This window comes from Pseudorca crassidens, chromosome 10, assembly GCF_039906515.1.
Source record: "Pseudorca crassidens isolate mPseCra1 chromosome 10, mPseCra1.hap1, whole genome shotgun sequence".
NCBI classification, from domain to species: domain Eukaryota; kingdom Metazoa; phylum Chordata; class Mammalia; order Artiodactyla; family Delphinidae; genus Pseudorca; species Pseudorca crassidens.
In genome coordinates, this window is record NC_090305.1 from 66,220,667 (window position 1) to 66,241,148 (window position 20,482).

General features: G+C 44.4%; 1 protein-coding gene across 1 annotated transcript; it reads left to right on the top strand.

Annotated features, from left to right (window-relative positions):
• Window positions 1-2,400: 2,400 nt before the first annotated feature.
• CCR3 (C-C motif chemokine receptor 3) lies at window positions 2,401-3,486 on the top strand. Its single transcript, XM_067755865.1, has one exon. It carries the CDS (start codon window positions 2,410-2,412, stop codon window positions 3,484-3,486), a length of 1,077 nt encoding a protein of 358 aa, XP_067611966.1. The 5' UTR covers window positions 2,401-2,409.
• Window positions 3,487-20,482: the final 16,996 nt, after the last annotated feature.

The window sequence follows — 20,482 nt, forward strand, 5'->3', positions numbered from 1 at the left end:
GGTGAGTAGAGGCCCTGTTCCTTTCTTGCTTTAGACATTAAGATTTAGAGAGACACTCATGTTGAAAATGCATAACAGACAAAGTGACAGGTATTTTTTCTCAGCTGCTGTGGATTTTGCCATTAGGAATAAGAATGCTGATAAGATCATACAAATCAGTTATTCCTCAATTCCATTTTTCACCTCAAAAGCCTGAAGGTGTCACTTATCAGTAGATGATGTACCAGGACAGAGCTATGAAAATAGATCAAGTTCTATCCAAAAGTCCCTACTTTTTCCTGATTTCATATGAAATTGCTTCTCATTGCCTTTCTTTCACTTCTGCTTCCTACCAATTTTACAGGTTTTTTCTCATTTAAAATGTTATCTCATGTAGACTGTCTGATTTGATGCTCACCACAACCTTCGGTGCTACCATGATCCTTATTTTAGAGATACGTAAACAAGGCTCAGAGGTAAAGGCCTGTCTAAGTCCTATCGCTGGCGAGCAGAACAGCCAGGAACAGCTCCTGTGTCTCCCCTCTCCACTCTCACATGGACTACACAGAACCCTGACAGGTGCTGACCTCTGGGGTCCCACTATTCTCTTAAGAAGCAAAGACAATCCTTGCCATTGGCTCCAATTATTGCAGTTTGAAGACTTGCCTTGAGAAATGCCTGCTGACATACATTCATGACCTCACATGTGTGCCTTCACAGAAAGGAGAAAGTCAGTAGGACTCCTTCTGAGGAGGCAGTGCAGGGATTAACTGCCCTTCATGGACTCCTCCCTTGTCTGTTTTTCCTTCTTCTCCAGCCAAGTCTGTAATCTTAAGAAAAGCAGGCACTGGCCCTAGGGATCCTGCTCTAAAAAATATCAAATCTAATATGAAGTCCCACTGGCCTATGCTCAGCTCCTTTATGAAGGAGAAGCTCTAAGGGGTTTGCTCTTGGCACATGACTGGCTTAGTCAGCACTGTCACGAACAGGAAAAGGGAATGCTGCTTATAATTATTACAATAGTTAGTAACTATTATAATAGCTAAGTCTTCAAAAGTTAAAGATCATCCCAGCTTACCCTTCCCCCTCCCCATGTCCTCAAGTCCACTCTCTACGTCTGCATCTTTATTCCTATCCTGTCCCTAGGTTCTTCGGACCTTTTTTTTTTTTTTAAGATTCCATATATACGTGTTAGCATACGGTATTTGTTTTTCTCTTTCTGACTTAATTTACTCTGTATGACAGACTGTAGGTCCATCCACCTCACTACAAATAACCCAATTTCGTTTCTTTTTATGGTTGAGTAATATTCCATTGTATATATGTGACACATCTTCTTTATCCACTCATCTGTCAATGGACACTTAGGTTGCTTCCATGCCCTGGCTATTGTAAATAGTGCTGCAATGAACACTGTGGTACATGACTCTTTTTGAATTATGGTTTTCTCGGGGTATATGCCCAATAGTGGGATTGCTGGGTCATAGAGAGTGGCAATGACATATATACACTACCAAATGTAAAACAGATAGCTAGTGCGAAGCAGCCACATAGCACAGGGAGATCAGCTCGGTGCTTTGTGTCCACCTAGAGGGGTGGGATAAGGAGGGTGGAAGGGAGACGCAAGAGGGAGGGGATATAGGGATATATGTATACGTATAGCTGATTCACTTTGTTATACAGTAGAAACTAACACAACAATGTACAGCAATTATACTCCAATAAAGATGTAAGAAAAAAAAAGTTAAAAATCACTGCACTTGAATCCAGGGATGAGAGAACTGGACATAGACTCTGAAGATCTAGCTTGAACTTTTGCAATTACTTACTAGAGGATTTTAGGCTAATTATTAAATTTCTTTAACGTTCAATCTCCCCATTAGCTATGATGAACAGCACATTGTTATGGGGCCATGGAGAGGGGGTAGTTATTTCTAATGATAATAATCACTATTATCATTATTACCACTATTATTATTATTAGCATTTGGTTTTTAAATAGGTAAGATGATTTTGAAAGTCATATATAACACATAAAATGCAAAATACCTTGAAAGATACAGTAATAATAAAATTAGTATAATATTATTGTTATCATTACCCAACCTGTCTCTTCGAGTTTTGTATTTCTTCCTTCAAATGCTTTCTGAGAGCAACACGCCCACTCTTCACCACCACTCACAACTCTTCTGTTTCCTTTCCCATCCCGGATCATGCTGACTTTGAAAACGGTAGATCTTTCACTCCAGACATCTCCCCCCACAGCATCTCTGATATACCTTTGGAAATACATGCTGAGGAATGTATAGGCTGTTTATCCCATGTGGTTTTATTGAGTAAATGTATAAACCAAGTGGTGTGGGTCACAAGGGGTGATCATGGCTAATTGTGGGGTTGCTTTTTCCTTCTTCTATCACAGAGACAAGGGAAATGGCGACCTCAGTCGATGGGACTGAGACTGTGGGTGAAGCTGCTGGGACCACACCCTATGACTATGAGGGGGCACTGCCATGTGAAAAAAGCAACATCAAGGAGCTGGGGGCTCAGTTCCTGCCCCCACTGTATTCCCTGGTGTTCACGGTTGGTCTGCTGGGCAATGTAGTGGTGGTGGTGATCCTCACAAAATACAACAAGCTCCGGATTATGACCAACATCTACCTGCTCAATCTGGCCATTTCCGACTTGCTCTTCTTATTCACTCTGCCGTTCTGGATTCACTATGTTGGGTGGAATGAGTGGGTTTTTGGCCACCATATGTGTAAGTTGCTCTCTGGGCTCTATTACATGGGCTTGTACAGTGAGATCTTCTTCATCATACTCCTGACCATAGACCGGTATCTGGCCATCGTGCACGCCGTGTTTGCCCTTCGAGCCCGGACGACCACTTTTGGTATCATCACAAGCATCTTCACCTGGGTCCTGGCAGGGTTAGCAGCCCTCCCTGAATTTATCTTCCATGAGTCCCAAGAGGAGTTTGAACAGACTTTCTGCAGTCCTCTTTACCCAAAGAATGGAGAGAATGCCTGGAAGTGTTTCCATGCTCTGAGGTTGAATATCCTGGGTCTCGCTCTGCCTCTGCTCATTATGGCCATCTGCTACTCAGGAATCATTAAAACACTGCTGAGATGCCCCAGTAAAAAAAAATACAAGGCCATCCGGCTCATTTTTGTCATCATGGTGGTCTTCTTTATTTTCTGGACACCCTACAATCTGGTTGTCCTCCTCTCAACTTTTCAAGTGCACCTGGAGACTGAGTGTGAGCAGAGCAGACAGCTGGACCTGGCCATGCTGGTGACGGAGGTGATCGCCTACACCCACTGCTGTGTCAACCCCGTGATCTACGCCTTCGTTGGTGAGAGGTTCCAAAAGCACCTCCGCCACTTTTTCTACAGGCATGTGGCCATCTACATGGGCAAATTCATCCCATTTCTTCCTAGTGAAAAACTGGAAAGAGCCAGCTCTGTCTCCCCGTCAACAGGGGAGCAGGAACTCTCTGCTGTATTTTAGGTCAGATGCAGAACATTGCCTAAAGAAGATGGATGGGGCAGATGAAGCAAACACATCAACCTCTGCACCAGTCCTCTGAACTTCCAGCGCAACACTGAAGTTCTTAAAGACATTAAAATATATACCCAATGGTAGCAGTCTATCTATGCACCCCAGAGGCATTACCAAAGGTCAGCAGCTGGGCAGTGACTTATTGTCAAACCTGAGAAGTAGAGCTTTGCTTGATTCTTTCAAGAGTTACATATATTTTAATGCACCTGAATGTTACACAGTTACTATGTGCAGCTACACACAGGTAAAGCTTTTCATATCTTAAACCTTAACTTCAGCCAGTTATTGATATAAATGAAACATACTTCACAAAATACAATAAATCAATTACATTATCTCTTAATGTGCCTAGTTCTTTCCTTGCTTGATAAAGACTTGTAAAAAATTTATGCATATGTACTCTCAAGCACCATAATGGCATGTCACACCTGTTTTGAATATTCTTAATAATGAACAGATCTCCTATTCACACTGAATGACCACAGTTCCCATGAGCTACTCGATAGAAGAAGAGCAATTTGGTATTTTCAGTATAGAGAATAAAGGCCCTGCTCATAGAAACTTCTCAAGAGTCCTGAAATGTGCAGACACTGTCCTCTTTTACACCAGTCTCACTGTTCATCCAGTAACTGTGCATTAGGTGATACAGACAGGATGCACAAACACTGCCTTAGGTTAAGTGAAGGATGCAAAACTGTGTAAGACAAACACAATCCTTGCCCCCATGAAACTTTCCCTGTATTAGAGGATGTTTAAGACAGAAACAATAACTTTAGCGCAAAGAGGGACACACTCGATGCTACGCCTGGGCCAGGAAGAAAAAGACCATTTCCAGCTGGAATCTGAGGGAGGAAGTGGCTTTTGAGTAGGTCTCTGAAGGAGGGGCAGGATTTAGAAAGGGAGAGGGTTGGGGGGAAGGCACCCGAAGCCAATGTACGCCCAATACAAAGGTGACTGGGGAAGGCACCAACATGTGTGGATGGCAGGGTGAGGTGGGAAGGCTGGGATGGGGGGTGATTTTCAGACAGAGCATCTTGGGCTTTATTGGGAAGGCAAAGGGAACAAAGCAGTCAAAATGGTGTGTCAGGAAGATAAATCTGGTATCACGCAGAGGAAGGAGTAGAGCAGGGGTCCCCAACCCCTGGGCCATGGACCGATACCAGTCCACGGCCTGTTAGGAACCAGGCTGCAAGCAGGAGGTGAGCAGCTCCGCATCGCTCACGTTACTGCCTGAACCACCCCTCCCCCTCCCCCCACCACTGGTCCATAGGAAAATTGTCTTCCATGAAACCCGTCCCTCATGCCAACAAGGTTGGGGACCACTGGAGTAGAGGCCCCAGAACCGGGCAGGGAGGTAAGTTAGGAGACAAATGCAAGTGTGGAGGCAAGGAAAGATTAATGGCTGGTCAAGAGAGGTGCCAAGAGCATGCCAAGAAGAATGTGGCCAAGAGACAGTATGAAGGAAGAGTTAAAGCATCAGGAGCAGTATATGGTTGATTGAGAAAAACAAAGGGCAAAACAGAATGTATGTTTTTAAAAAAAAAAGAGGAGACACTTTTTTCATTGTGCTTAGATGCACTGACCATCCTCTTTAAGGATACAAAAGAAAGAAGTAACAGAGGTCATCTTTAGGGAGGGGCGTGCGTAGAGAATAGAAGGAGGCATCTTTCTCTGAATACCCTTCTGCGTCTTTTAGATTTTGAAACATAGAAACACACTTTTCAAAAAATAAACAGCACTTTAGATTATACAAAAAAATAAAAGGCTAGACTACTACTCAGATGTGGTATCCATTCTAGCCATAAAGAGATTAGAAGCCCTCTGCCATGAATTAACTCTGTGACCTGGTTAGATTATCTCTAACCCCCCTTACAGTCCACATAAACTCTGATCTTGCTAAAGTTTTAGGAGCTGGATGCTCAAAGTCTACAAAATATATTGTAAAAAAAAAAGGAGGTTGGGGCCTGATAGACAATTCCACAGCATCACCTCTTACTGGCCATGAGACCAAGTGCATTTTCCATCGTTCACTAAGGTATACTCAAGTTTCATGTGCTCATTCATCCATCTGGTCACTTATCACTCATTCATTCAGTAAACATTTGCTAAGCACCTGTCATGTTCTCAGCTAAGTCCCTCAGGAAGCTCACTGTAGGACTGGATTGGACACTGTTCTGTCCTACACTGCCCAAGATCAAAATCATGTCTTAAAAAGAAAACTGCCAATACCTAAATTCAACCCAAATGAGAGAGACTTCCAATGTGAAGACCAGAAAACATTCCATTTCCAGAACATTTCACATCCTAATCAGATGCTTGGAGAAGGGATGTACCTGCTCTTGGCCTTCCATGCCATCCAGCCTCGACCGCTAGTGAGTGGCCTTAATTTTTCTTACTTTCACCCCTGTCTGAAAGGTCTTACCTCAATCCAACCCTACATGGGCAGCACAGGATGTGAACTTTGGAACACTAAACCACGCAACACGAATCTCAATTTGGTTAGGAAACTTTGAAGTTACTTTTTCTCTTTTTTGTGGTTCAGCCAAAATGTAAATAAAGCAATCATTTAAAAACTATACATCACTGGTTCTCTCTTGCATTGAGAAGTACTGTTTGCCCTTAGGTAATCACAAGTGCAGGATATAGGTGCTAGTTCATACTCCCCTGATCCCTGAAAGCTTTTAGGAGCTCTGTGACCGACACAAAACTGCACATAACCAAATCACAGATTCAGTGTGCTCCCCAGCCCCATGCTGTCCGATGGAACCATCTACAGCGATAGAAAAGTTCTACATCTGTGTTGTCCAATCTAATCACCACTGATCGTATGCAGCTATTGAGCACCTGAAATGTGGCTAGCGAGACTGAGGAACTGAATTTTTCACTCCGATTCAATTTTAATTGAAATGGCTAACATGTGGCTAGCGGCTACTGCATGTGGTTAGTGGTACAGCACTAGCCCCTTCAAACTTGCCTCTTCATATCAACTCTGCCTATGCATCCAGCTTTCTGTAGTCAGCAATCATGTCTTGAACACTGTGCAACAGGCTGAGGAAAATGCCAGTGATGTAAAGATGAATAAGATTCATTTCTAGAAAACTTACCATTCAGTGGAAAAGATCCATCTGACTCAAATGACTATAATGAAATGTGACAGGTGCCCAAAGGCCCTCAGCAGAAAGTTGAATGAAGAAAGTTACACAGAGAAAGTGACATTCTGCTTAGGTTGGGTTCCCCCAAAAGCAGTTCCTGAGCAAGAAGTGGAGAGCAAAGAGTTCATTCGAAAGGAAACTCCAGGAGGGAGTGGGGAAGTACAACAGAAGAGGAAGATGCCAACAAAGGGTACATTACGAAGTACCTTCCACTGAGGGGTGACTGGAGCTCAAAACCACTAGAAAACTCTAGGAAACAGTGCAACTCACACTCCTCAGTTATTCCATTCGAGGGGGAAGACAGCTGGGGTATTAACACTCCACTCCTGTTGGTCACTGGCTGATTGGTGCTTAATTCCTCAGGATTTCCAGCCTGCCTGGTTCTCAAGAGGCCTTCCAGCTTGAGGAAAGCTCCCCAGCAACAAGATGCAGATACTGGATGTTGGACGCCAGCTAGGCACACTCAGTTAAGGCTTGAGGGATAAAGCATTTGCTCCATGTTTGAACAACTTTTTCATGAACCAAAGGGTGGAAGTGAGAGCAGTGTCTGCACTAGAGAGAGTCTGCTGCGGTGAAAACTAGGGTGACCTTGACAGTGGCAGGTGACCTTGAACACACCTCAGTGTTGACTTCCCTGCTGCTCTTTTTTGTTGAGCATCATAATCTGCTGGTTTAAAAAGTATGATCCTTTTCCAGCTGGAGTTTCTGAGGTCTTCAGAATTCCAAGGCTAAAATTCTAAAGTCTTCACATCTTCTGGACAAAGCAGGTTTATGTCCTCCACAGGCTATGGGCTTTCAATCACTGAGATTTTCTTCCCTTTCTGCCCAGATAAATCCCCAGTATAGTTAAGGTCACCATTTCTCTTTCTCTATTCACGGATCTAATCCAAGGGTCAGTGAACTGTGACCCATGGGCCAAATGCAGCCCACTGCCTGCCCTGTAAATGGAGTTTCACTGGAGCACAGCCATGCTTGTTTGTTTATGAACTGTCTGGCTGCTTTTGTGTTACAACAGAATTGAGTAATTGTGACAGAGACCGTACAGCCCACAAATCCTCAAGTATTTACTTTCGCATCTTTACAGAAGTTTCCTGATCCCTAATAATCCATGCCCTACAGGATGTGGGGCTCTGATATGCATAGCCATGATGAGGGAGACCAGATTTGGCGGGGGCAGGGGGAAACTAAGGATGTGAGGTCTGTGGACAAGCTGTTTAAATCCCCAGGTTAGTTCTAGCTTGACCCTGGATGCAGTTCTAAACAACCAAAATAGGGCTAGATTGTGTAGTAGTCAAATGCTGCTCACTAATGCAAAATGCTATCAGTCTGTACCAACATAGCACATTGGAAGTTTCAACTGGGGCAGCCGGACCCCACAGATGCTGTATTCCAAACTAGGGCTATACACAGAATTGACACAGGAATTGTTAAAACACATTTCACAACTCTTGAGACCCCTCACCTATACTGGGGACAAAGAGATTGGACTGTGAAAATTAGGGAGATACTTGAATAGGAGCTGTTTGTCGAGGGCTGCTGGTGCCACCTCTACACCGGGGATGGGAGGAAGGAAGTCACGGTGGGTGTGGTCTCTCACCTCAAGCCTGATAAGAGCGATGCCAGTGGGACCACCCGAGAGCTTGATACAACTCATTGAGGTTAAAGAAGACCTGACTCTCACCCAGGAAATCAGGAGAACAGAGACAGGCCAGCCAGCTGCTTTGCGGGTGGAGTAGACAAAAACTGCCACTACTCGGGGATGGATCTACGCTTTCAGAGTTGATTTTGGCAAAGAACGTGGGATTCTTTTCCATGGACCAGATGAGAAAGAGCTGAATGGGGGATTTCTAACCTTGCCCAAGAAGACTGCCTGGATGGAGCTTGTCTGTAGGATGAGAAAAATGTGTGCAGTGGACCGCCGAAACAGCAGGGTATCCCTGTTAGGTTGAATATGAATATTCCCAGGGATGTCTCCAATTACTCTACAAAAGCAGTCCTTGAGAGAAAGAATCAACTTTTACACCTGCTGGTCCCAGGGGTGGAGCTGGAGGTGAAGTCATCTTTTTATGACAGGGCCACTCATAAAACTTTCCTTCCTTTCCCAGTGCCTACCAGTCAGGGGACTAGAAACCATGCTTAGCAAGTAGGGGAAGGAGTAGAAATGCCAGGGAAGACGAGAGACAAGTAGGACAGCACCCCTCACTCCTCTCTCCTGAACGTGGTTCATCCCTCAGCCAGCTGGGAGGTGGCGGGAAGATTTAAATGTCAAATCAAGTTGAGTTTTGATATTCTTATGGGGATCAACCCTTCAATTTCTGAATTGAAACTCTCTCCTTTTAGTGAGTTCAAATGATCATGGGACTTTTTTGTACCTAAGCGTGATGATAAAAGTCATGGGACTGCCCTACTTTTCACTGTGGCTGGAAGAACTTCAGCCTTTAATTCATTCTGAAGAGATGTGAGACACAAAAGTAGATTCTTTCTGTTCATACCTCATAAGCCCTGTTGGTTCAACGTACTGGTGGCAAATTCAAAGCCACCAAATTTCAGCTCTTGAGGTCCACAGATGGCTTACATGAATTTGCAGGACTGTCCTGCAGGACTTAAATGGATGTCAGAGCCCCAGATTCTGGCTGAGAAATTAGGCAGAGGGGAAAAAAAGCAATGATATTCAATATAGAGAGAGATATAAATATACATATGGATATTAATATGGGCTTGAATAGAGACATACTTATTAATGCCTGTAAAATTCTACATACCTAGATTTTGCCTATTTTCAAAGTTAACCTTCCCAGGCTAAGCAAGAGCTAGTCCACTGGCCACTTCCCAATGCCATAAGAAGAGTGGTTGCCTCTTGCAATCTAGACTTTCTGAACTGAGAAAAGCCTCTCAGTTTTCAGATAGGACAAGATTCTTCCTTGCTTAGTTTGGGTCCTGGGAAATTGACCCCAAGCCTAAGACTGTCCCTTGCTAACACCTGCTTCAGTTACAGGTGTAGTGGGAAATGTGAACACAAGGGGGCCTTTGCATGCTAGAGCTGCAGCTAGCCCTGTGCAGTCATTCAAGAAAATAGTGAAACAGAAAATATGCCCATATGCTAGGTGGGAGGTGAGGTTTTGATGATATCCCAGCACGAAATCAGGAATGCCTATATCTGATCCTGTCCAACTGGGTTGCAAAACTCTAGGGGATGGCATTTATATCCCTAGGAATTGTGCAATACAGTGGCCACAGGAGGGAGGAACAGAGGATAGGAAACACGGTTTCACTTTGTTAGTACCAGGGCTTAATTCCTAGTTCCCTGGTGTAGGGCTTTGGTAAAGCTGGTTATAGTTCAAAGCCTATGAAATTACCTTATCTCCTCTTAAACAAAAATTCACATCTAATTCCAGAGGGCCACACACAAGCAATGGGTAGGCTGAAAACATGTGCCATCAGAAGAGAGATGCAGGATGGCAGAACCTGACTCCATGGGGCCCACCCTGATTCCACATACTGCTGCTTGGAGGGTGGAAATAGACTAGACTTGCTAGTGCATATGTGGGACTTTTTAACACACAAAAGCCCCAACTGCTAATAAGTGTGTCCCAATCCATTTTCTGAAATCTGTAAATCAGAACAGCCACTCCTCTGACCCAGGACAAGTGAGAATGGACAGATGGACAGATGTTCTGCTCACCCTACTGTTGTTCAATCAGGATGCTGTTCATCAGTCGAACCCCAACTGGTCACACTTACTGAACATCTATAATCGTCCTTGTCTTTATGCAGGGAGGTAAAGGGGATGGTAAAAGAAAAACATGGTTGCTAGCCTCAAGAAGATGAGAATTTATCAAATTAGGGAGTGTGTGGGACATTCTGCTGCCCCACCCAGATCCACTCTCCGCCCTGCTCTGCCCTGCTCTGTGCCTGAAAAGCTGCCCTGTGTGGACCACACCAGTTTTCTCCCTTGTTCTCTGGCCTAGGTCCATGCGGAGACTGGAAGAAGGGAGGAGAGTGAGATCAGAGTATTTATTCCCCCAGCCCCCTCCCTGCAGCAGCACTGGGGGCCGATGAAACAGCAGGTCCCATCTCTGAGTTCTGGACCTTGCCACATCCTCCCACCCCCAGCCCCTTTCAACCTAGGGCTGGTAATAAACTCTGTTACTCATCTCAGGGGACTGCATTCTCCCTCCACCCTGCTATCATCTTTGTATATGGTCCCTTGATTAAACTCTCCTCAGACTGCCCAATTTGAGTGTGTCATTTCCTGCTGGGACCCTAAGTGACATGAGGAGACAATATATGGCACAGGAAAACAAGTTGGCAACAAAAGAAAAAATATGGAAACTGTCAAGTAAGTGTTCAGGGAAGCCCTCCTGAAAGAGGAGAGGTGAGGATGGGTCCTAAGGACAGGAAACGACACCTCTGAGGAAAGCTGTAGGAAGGGGTTATACAAAGGTAGAGTTGAAAATGAACAGAGGATGTTCAGGGAATAGAGACTAACAGTCGACGTGGAGGGGAGAAATCAGCAGGTGAAGAAGCAAGGGCACTTTGATGCCTGAATTAAGAACGTGCCAAGGGTTTGGATGTACCCTATTGGCAACGGGAAGTAACACTGCTATAGATACAAACCAGGGCGGGGTGGGGGTGGGGGGTTGCTTGGTTCATAATGATTCCTACAGTGGCCATCACCACGCTCCTCTTGACTTGTTTGATCCAAGAGTGATAGATCCTAGCCTGACCTAAGCTAAGCCAACTGGAATTTGAAAACTCAAATGAAGACACCTAGAGATGGATGGGTGGCATTGATCGATCCTGTGGCTGTGGCCTAGACAGGGGCTCCATGACCTCCTCCTGAGGTCCTTCTCACTTTCTGTGAGCTGTCCAAACCACGTGCAGTCATTCTTGGCTGAAGTTGGGGTCGTTTATAAATCAAGATAAACTGATGTGGAAATGAGTGCTAGAAAGCAGGCTGCAGGCATCAGACTTCCAGGGAAATGAGACTCACATCCATATCCCAGAATGGGAAAATACCAGCCCATGGGATAGAGCAATCAAACAATTAGTCAGGCTATCACGTTGCACTATGTGCCCACTGAGGACAGAGCCTGGCCAGGGGTGAGGGCAGGTGGCAGGAAGGTGCTGCCACCTAAAAGGATGAGGGATGCCAGAACCAGAGGGTAGGATGGCTGCTTCCAAAGGCACTGAGCAGCTTAAAGCAAGGGAAAAAAAACCAAACACTCAAATACTGAAGCTTTCATCTTCAAGTTAGAGTGAAACAGAGGCTTTCTGTGACCAAGTCGGGAGGGAAAAAAAAACAACTCTTATTACTTGAAGTTGCCAGCTTACAACTGTTGGAAACCAATTCAGAGCCCGAATTGGCAAGTGTCTTAATTATAATATGAGTTGAATTCACACATTTGCCAAAAAGCATGTATGAATGTTAAGGCATTAATTGAGACAGACCAAGAACCAGTGGGAATGGGACTATCTGGATGGACGCAGAGAACCTGGGAAACCCTGATCCTCATTGCTCTCTGGCACACTCTCATCTATACCTTTCTTTCCGAAGGAAACCATTTTTCCTTAGTATGACAAAGTTAACAGTTCACCCCATGTCCCACTCTTCAAGGCTGCTCACCTAATAAACAGGATTCAAATTCAACATGACCCAGAAGATAAAATGCAGAATCAGAGAAGGGACGAAAATTCCATAAGGAATTACAGAAATTGTTCGATACATATTATCAAAAATCTGAGTTTGGATTTTGAGAGTGCTTAATAAAAGTGAGAAGTGAATTTTGGACTCGGCTGAATTTACTGATATGTGCACTCATTAGAAATACTGAACTCGATGGCTAAAGTTCTATGAGTTTGCGACTGGGCGAATACAGACTTAGACCAAATGCTTGTCCATGCTAGGCAAGTGTGAAGGGCCAGGGATCCTCTGGAATAACCTAGAGGAAGACTGAACATTATACTACCTCTATCACGTGGGTTCTGACTAGTCTACTTCACCTCACTCTCTTCCTCTCTAGAGCAGAGAAGACCCTTCTCTCTTTTGTCTTGAAGACAAGATTGGAGAGGGAGGGTCATCTGGAATGGTGGTAGGAGGGGCTATACTGAAATACAATCCTTGACCTCAATGAGTAGGGAGTATATTAAGTGTGGACGTTTTACCCGCCAGAAACAACACGGGTGTGGCCATTATGGAAGCCAACAGGAAAAGGACGGTGATCTGGGCCCAAGGAGTGATCTGACATCCAGAAAACTCTGTGTTCATTCATCATGGGGATCCCAGGCATTAAATCATGTGTTACTTAAGAAAATTTCAAGTATGGCAAAAATCAGACCTGTCCTGATTGCTCTGGTAGAGAATGCGGCCGCTGTCCAAATTCTCAGAAGTGAGTCATTTCTCAAAACCAGGGCCTCTTGAATGAAAAGGAAAACACACATCTTTGAGGAAGAGCTTTAAAATATTGCCAGTCATGAAAACCTTTGCCCTTGCCTTTCTCAAGTGGACCCACAGCCAATTTTTCTGGAATAACAGGCACTGGGAAAAGAAATACACTTTTTAGTGGATGCCAGTTGTAAATTACAGTAATTCCAAAAGACCCAAGGAATCACTGAAGTCAGCCTCAGAGTAGGTGCTCATGAGAGTCAGGTGATAGAGTTTTGATGTGATTTTGTATCACTGTGGACTGGATAGAGCCCTGAACCTACCTTGCGATGTTTTCACCAGACCTCAAGTGCAGTGCAGGAAGAAATATACTCAGCGAAGGGTGGGATTCCCACACTGGCTTTCAGAGAGTACAGAAAGGTTACTATGAGAGGATGGTCCAAGTGGAAGCCATTACAGGCATCCTGTCCTCCCAATCAAGACCAGAACACTACCCTGTGAGGAAAAGAGCAGAAATCAGCGTCCCATCACAGATAAGAAAGGTGCAGACATATCAATTCCTATGATAGTACCTGCTTATAATTCTCCAGCTGGCCGACATAAAAAACCAGTGGGTCTTAGAGAAGAACAGTGGAATATTACAACTAAATCAGATAGTGCCTTTAACTGTATGTGTTCTTTTAAGTTTGGTTCTGTTGCTGAAGCGAATCGTTATAGTCCTGGTAATTAGCATGTAGATATTCATCTAGAATAGGGGCTGTCAAATATTTCTGAAGGACAAGTTGCTGCATTGTGTTGGTTATCTATGGCTGCATAACAAATTACCCCAAAACACAGGGGCTTAAAACAACAGCACTCATTTATTATTTCAGGGTCAGGAATTTGGACACGGCACAATGGGAACAGCTTGGATCCGCTCCATGATGTCTGGGTCCTCAGTCAGAAGACTCAAAGGCTGCAGCTGGAACCATCTGAAGGCTCACTCACTCGTAGGTCTGGCAGCTGATGGCGGCTTCCACTGGCTTAGGGTCTAACTGGAGCTGCTGGCCAGAACACCCACATGTGCTCTCTCCATGTGACTTGGGTTTCCTCACAACATGGTGACTAGATTCCAACGGCAAACATCCCAGGAGAGAGTGAGCCAGGCAGAAGCTGTCCCCTCTTTCTAAACTGGCCTCATGAGTCACAAGGCAACACTTCCAGCCCACATTCTAGGGGAGGATGATTAGCCTTGAAGGGAAGTATGCTAAAGAATGTGTACATATGTTTTCAAATTGCCACATATACCTTTATTCCACCAATAAAGGAATATCAATAACTGAGGGGTCTTTTGGATGGTGGAGCAGCATATACCATATTTGTGTGTTCTGCTCTACCTAATTACTGGGTTACCCCTAAAACTTCCATTTTTGGGGTCCAGAGCAAGAGAAAGTTCTAAAGATAACCAGGGGTGTAAGTCTAGTGGCTTTGTCACCACTGTGACAACCCATCAGGTGAAATGCTGTAGGCAGTGTACAGAGCATATCAGGATACTGTGTGGAGCCTGCAGCCAGCCTTGAATGAACATGGCAGCAGCTCCTAGGAGAGTGGAGTAAGGCCATGTCCCCAGCTGCAAGAAAGAACTCCTGGACTGCTACTGGACTCCAGGGGAGACTAAGAGTTTTTGACTACAGGACACCAGGTTGCCATGACACTCAAGTTGTTTATTTTGAACTGCCATCTGACCCACTTAGCAACAAAGCAGGGAGACCTATAAACACTGCCTCGTACAGTGGAAGTGATGTATACAGGATCTAATCCAAGCAGGCGCTGAAGGAAATTTGGGCAGGTTGCTCACACCCATAGCATCCCTAACCCCAACAACCTGCCACCACCGTCCCTCAATCTGGACCTGTGACCTCACACAGGGTGTCCCCTCTGACTGGCTGACTTAGGATGGAAACTCTTATTCCTGGGCCATCTATTCCTGGCCCAGGAAGAGACGGCCCTGCACTTTGCTTGAATGAGCATGAAGTAAACTGCGTCAGTCACAGGCCCTCTTGGGGTAGCCCTAAAGGACAGTAAAGGAGAACACGCCTCCCAGGTGGTAGAATTCGATGAGTTTATGATATCACCCACTTTGCCTGGAAGGAGAGATTATCTAGGGTCAGAATCTACACCTATTCCTAGACAGTAGCTTACGATCTGGCCAAATGTTGAAAACGGAAGGAATAAGATTTAAAAATTCTCGTCAAGAAAGTATGGAGGACCATGTCAATTGATGTCTTGGAATGAGCTCCAAACCTAAAAATATTCATATCTCATGTAAACGCTCAACAAAAGGCTCTCATAGTGGAAGCGGCTCTGATAATATGGTGTGCTGGTTGCCCTCCATATAGCAGCCAGATGATTTACCACGGGCTCATGAACAAAGTAAACAATGGTACAAGGAAGGAGACAAAGCACAGACTCAAAAGCGCGGACTTCTACTGGTTGAGGCTATCTTGGTTTCTACCTTGGCTGTATGCCAATTTTCCTTCAGGAAAAATCAACCAATTTGATTGACTGATAAAACTACAATATGGCAGCCTGCTCAGAGCAGACCAGCCAGCTTCCAGATGCATCGAGGAGGGAGATGGGATTTGCCCTCAGTGGACTAAATATTCTATAATTGAACTGCTTCCCTTACTCGTTGTGCCTCTGCTAACTCCATCTATCCCCACACCTTCTGAAGGCCTTATACATCATCACAGTATCCTAACCGCAGGCAAGGAGTTTATTTCGCAGCTTAAGGTGGAGGGTTTAGGATGATGCCCGATGTGGCATCTTGGCCTTGGTTCTGGTATGAACCCACATTCATTTAGAATCAATTGGACCTGTAGAATGGTGGGAAGGCCTACTGGAGAATTTGCTAAGAACAATGAGAAGCAAGCCAGTTGAGCCCTTCAGAACTTTAGCCATTTTTGAGACTCAGGGGTACCAAGTACTGTGGAAGCTGGGATTGAATCTCAAGGCTGAAAACAGGGCAGTTAGTTAAAAGTCTGCAAAAGGAGTAGTTAGATGCCCCACATCCTTCTCCACCCTGCCAGGCCAGGTGACTATCTTACCCATCCCCATAGGAGACACTCGTGTATCTCCAAGAGTAAATAAACCCAAGGTTCTCCGCATTCAGAGGCACACAGTAGAGGGCAGGGGTGAGTGCTGGACTCAAACCAAAGGGATTTAGCACACTGGCTTGTGCCAAATATTGAGACTGCTAGCCCCACTTCAAAAATACCACTTTCAAAAACTCTGCAACCAGCCAGCGGAGGAGATAAGATTCTTCTTTGCAGAAACAAATGACCCCAGAGAAAGATACCTACAGGTTCTGCAGTTCAGGGGTCCCCCAACATAGGGAACAGCTCACTAAACACCTGTGACAAGCCACCAGCGGACAAGTCCTGCCCACTCAGGGCTTTCTGCCAGCTTTGGTATCTCACTCTTAAATATAAATGGAATGCCAAAGACTGCCAGACTCTGAGGACAACTGCCTACATGGAAGACAGCATCTGGAATGAACATCTAGGAGAAAAGGAACTCAAGAGGCAAGAGAAATATGGGGGCATGAAAAAAACAAAAAAAACCCCACCAAACATGTAATCAATTCTCAGAGAGATAAAGAAAAGTATGGCTCCCGGAAGAAAGCAGAAAAGGGAAAGAGAGAGAGAACACTCAGAGAAGAGGAAAAAACTCTTGGAAATTAAAAATATAATTTTAAAGAAAAGTTAACAGAGGGTTTGAAAGATAAAGGTGAACAGAAAAACTAATAGGTAATACACCATAATACAACTTTTATTATTTTCCCAGGGGCTGGTCTAAAGGTTTTATATATATTAACTCATTTAATCCTCATAACAATCCTCTTATGTAGAAATCCCCTCCATAACACATCCTTATGAACTTTCATAACTGCAGGGATAAATAAGTATATTGAGAGCTTTCAAGGAAAAAAAATGGGCAACAGAAAGGAACAGAAATGGTCCAAACATCGACACAACACTGACTGATAAAAGACAGTGGGGCAGGGCTTCCCTGGTGGCACAGTGGTTGGGAGTCCGCCTGCCGATGCAGGGGACACGGGTTCGTGCCCCGGTCCGGGAGGATCCCACATGCTGCGGAGCAGCTGGGCCCGTGAGCCATGGCCGCTGAGCCTGCACGTCCGGAGCCTGTGCTCCGCAGCGGGAGAGGCCACAACAGTGAGAGGCCCGCATACCGCCAAAAAAAAAAGACAGTGGGGCAGCAGCTGCATGGTTTTGAGAAAACACTACATTCAACCTGGAAATCTATACAGAACCAGAGTTTTGATCAAGTATGAAGGTATAATACGGGTACTTCTAGGCATGAGAGGACTTTAAACTTTTCCTCCAATTTACCCTTTTTCTCAGGAAGAGACAAGAGATATGCTTCAGTAAAATGAGGGGTTAGCAAGAAAGAGGGGGTCCCAGGATCCTTAAAACAGGGTTTAATACAGGTGAGCAGCAAAGGGAACTCCAGGACCCCCAGAGACAGTCCAGATTAGTCTCGAGGATGAAACATAGAACGTGCGGGTTTTGAACATTCTGAAAAGTTATCGTTGGGCAATAACTGACATCAAACTGGAGCATTTTGGGAAATTGGTGATAGGTGTAAAAACAACTAAGTAGATGGAGGGTGTGGGGACCCAATAAACTGCAGGAACACAACACACTGGCTTCACAGTGAATACTATTTATCATGGCATGAACACTAATTAGTGATTTAACCAGAAAACGGAAAATAACCAGACTGAGATGTAGAGAGGGGAAGAAGTGTGAGTGAGTTAGTCCTCACCTACAACAACAGGAAATCAATAATAATGCCTAAAACTGGTACACCATGAGGAAGCAACATAAGCATATTACTTAACAACATGTAGGTAAGCAGCAAGAGAAATGGCCAGTAGAAATCAAAGTGGTTGCCTGGGAAGAGTGGGCAGAGATGGGGAGAGGTGGAGCAGCAGATGCTATTTCTAATTTCTTTCTTTTCCTGTCCTCTGTAGGCCAGGATCTGATTTTCTTAACTATGCACTCTTATAACCTTCATAAAAACAAATGTAAAATTTTTGATGTTATTATATGAGAAAGTAAGTGCAAATAGAAAATAAGAATAGGAGAGTAAGATTAAGCCATACACAGAATCCCTTACTGCATATAAGTAAGGCTCTGACAACTGCAAGAGTTGAGCTCAAACCTGACCATGCCCTCACTTCTTAGTAACCCAAACGAAGAACAAAACACTGTCCAGAACGGTAACTAAAACATAATTAGATTATCAGAACAATATTAAATTAGAGGCTAATCAACTACGCATTTTTGGTAAATGCTGAATGGTACAACATTGGCTAAAATACCTGGCCACAGCTAAGTCCAAAACTGGTGGTCACTATCATAGAAAAAAATTGCTGGGATTTACATAAATCTGATATCTTATTTTAAAATTTAATTATAATTGCAGTTGTATTAGTAAAGGTGAGTGCTCTCATTTTTAAAGATTGACATCATGGTGCAGAGATAGACACTTTTCTGCACTGTCAGCATTCAGCAGCTCCAGTGGTCACCGTGCGGCACATGTAAGATCCTACATAGTTATGGCTTCCAGCCAAGGCTGGTGGAGGAGCAAGGTCTTGTGCTCACTGTACCAGTGTGGGGAAGTGCTCACGGTGATGTTGTCACAGACTCACTAAGCTTTCCTTTCCTTAGCACTCATGGTAATCGACTAAGGTGACAGTCTCCTCTTCAACTCTTGGAATTAAAGATACCATCACTGATTGATAATGCAATTTCACTATTAGTGCACTGCTTGAAGAGGATGCCTCTGAAGAGCGTTCTTAAAAGCTGACTATTTGCATGGACATAAACACACTAACAAACGTAAGGTAGATAGCTAGTGGGAAGCAGCTGCATGGCACAGGGATATCGGCTCGGTGCTTTGTGACCGCCTGGAGGGGTGGGATAGGGAGGGTGGGAGGGAGGGAGACGCAAGAGGGAAGAGATATGGGAGCATATGTATATGTATAACTGATTCATTTTGTTATAAAGCAGAAACTAACACACCATTGTAAAGCAATTATACCCCAATAAAGATGTTAAAAAAAAAAAGCTGACTATTTGGACACCTCTTAGGAGCCACTTCCAATCCTCTCAGCCTTTTCTGCTGGGGCGCCTGTCAGCCTCTCACAGGTGCAGCCTGATGGCACCTGGTCTGGGCTCGGACCATGCCTCTCACCACCTACCCCAGGACTCCTCCACTGACACTCAGCACCATGCATGTGCAAGCTGGGAGTGCAGGCGACTTGATGTCCAGGGGGGCAGAGCCTTGACCAATGGAAGATAGGCGCTGATGGGGAAATGTGTCTGCCTCCACCCCCAGACAGACAATCCTGAGAAGCATCTCCAAGCTTCCAGCACGCATGGTAGTGGTGTCACAATGCATCCTTGTACTGGCCCTTACTCTTTCCCTGCTTTACTACCCCATCCTTCACCTCCGCTGCCTGAGATCACATACGCTGATGAAGCTGTGGCACATAAACCTTGATCTTGATCTTGAGCTCTGCCTTCTGGGAAACCCAAGTGAAGACAAGGGATTACGATTATCGCCTTCACTTTCAGTTTAAATTTCCAATATTTTCCCATGCTTGTTCCATATAAGCACTTGAGAAAGGGTTGTTCTTAAGCCTTGAATCTAATAATGTGCCATAAGCAATCCGATTGGCATTAAATATTTTAAAAAACTGTCTCAGATTCCACCTGCACCTCAGCTCTCATCACAGGCACACCTCTGGAGTGGAAGGATAGCAGGATCTTCACAGCAGTATTGGGCCAGAAATACTTGTGCTTTCAAGATGACTTCTTCAGCGGGTTCCAGTAAATGTTATTTTTCCACAAGCAACTAATGGTTGTTACCAAGTTTTACTGTGCCAGCACTGTTATTTGTGAAGTGCATTAGTCCACTTTCCTTTGGTCAAGCAGCCTTTCTAACACATCAAGGATGCTATGCCATTTGAGCATTTTGGAGAAATGTGTATCAAAGCAGTTTTACTATCTCGTGTATGTCATATAGTTTACCTTTGGCTAAACACTGAATAATACTAGTGGCCGTCTACCTTTTTGCTTATGACCAGCAATTCTGCTACATTATGCAGTGTCATAGGTACTTTCTGAAAACACAACTGAAAGGTGTGAACAAAACACTACATGTTTGTGATCTCTAAACACTCATAGTCTCACCATGTGTTTTCCATTACCAATGACAATTACAGAACATTTTGCATTGCTGATTTTCCATTCAATACGTGTTTTTTCTTTCCTTCAGATTCACTAAGTTGTTATCCGTATGAGACTTAGAAATTTCTTGACAAGCAAATAAAGTAGAA

Excerpts from the sequence above, each read along its gene's own strand:
- CCR3 (XM_067755865.1), top strand. The coding sequence starts at position 2,410 with ATGGCGACCTCAGTCGATGGGACTGAGACTGTGGGTGAAGCTGCTGGG.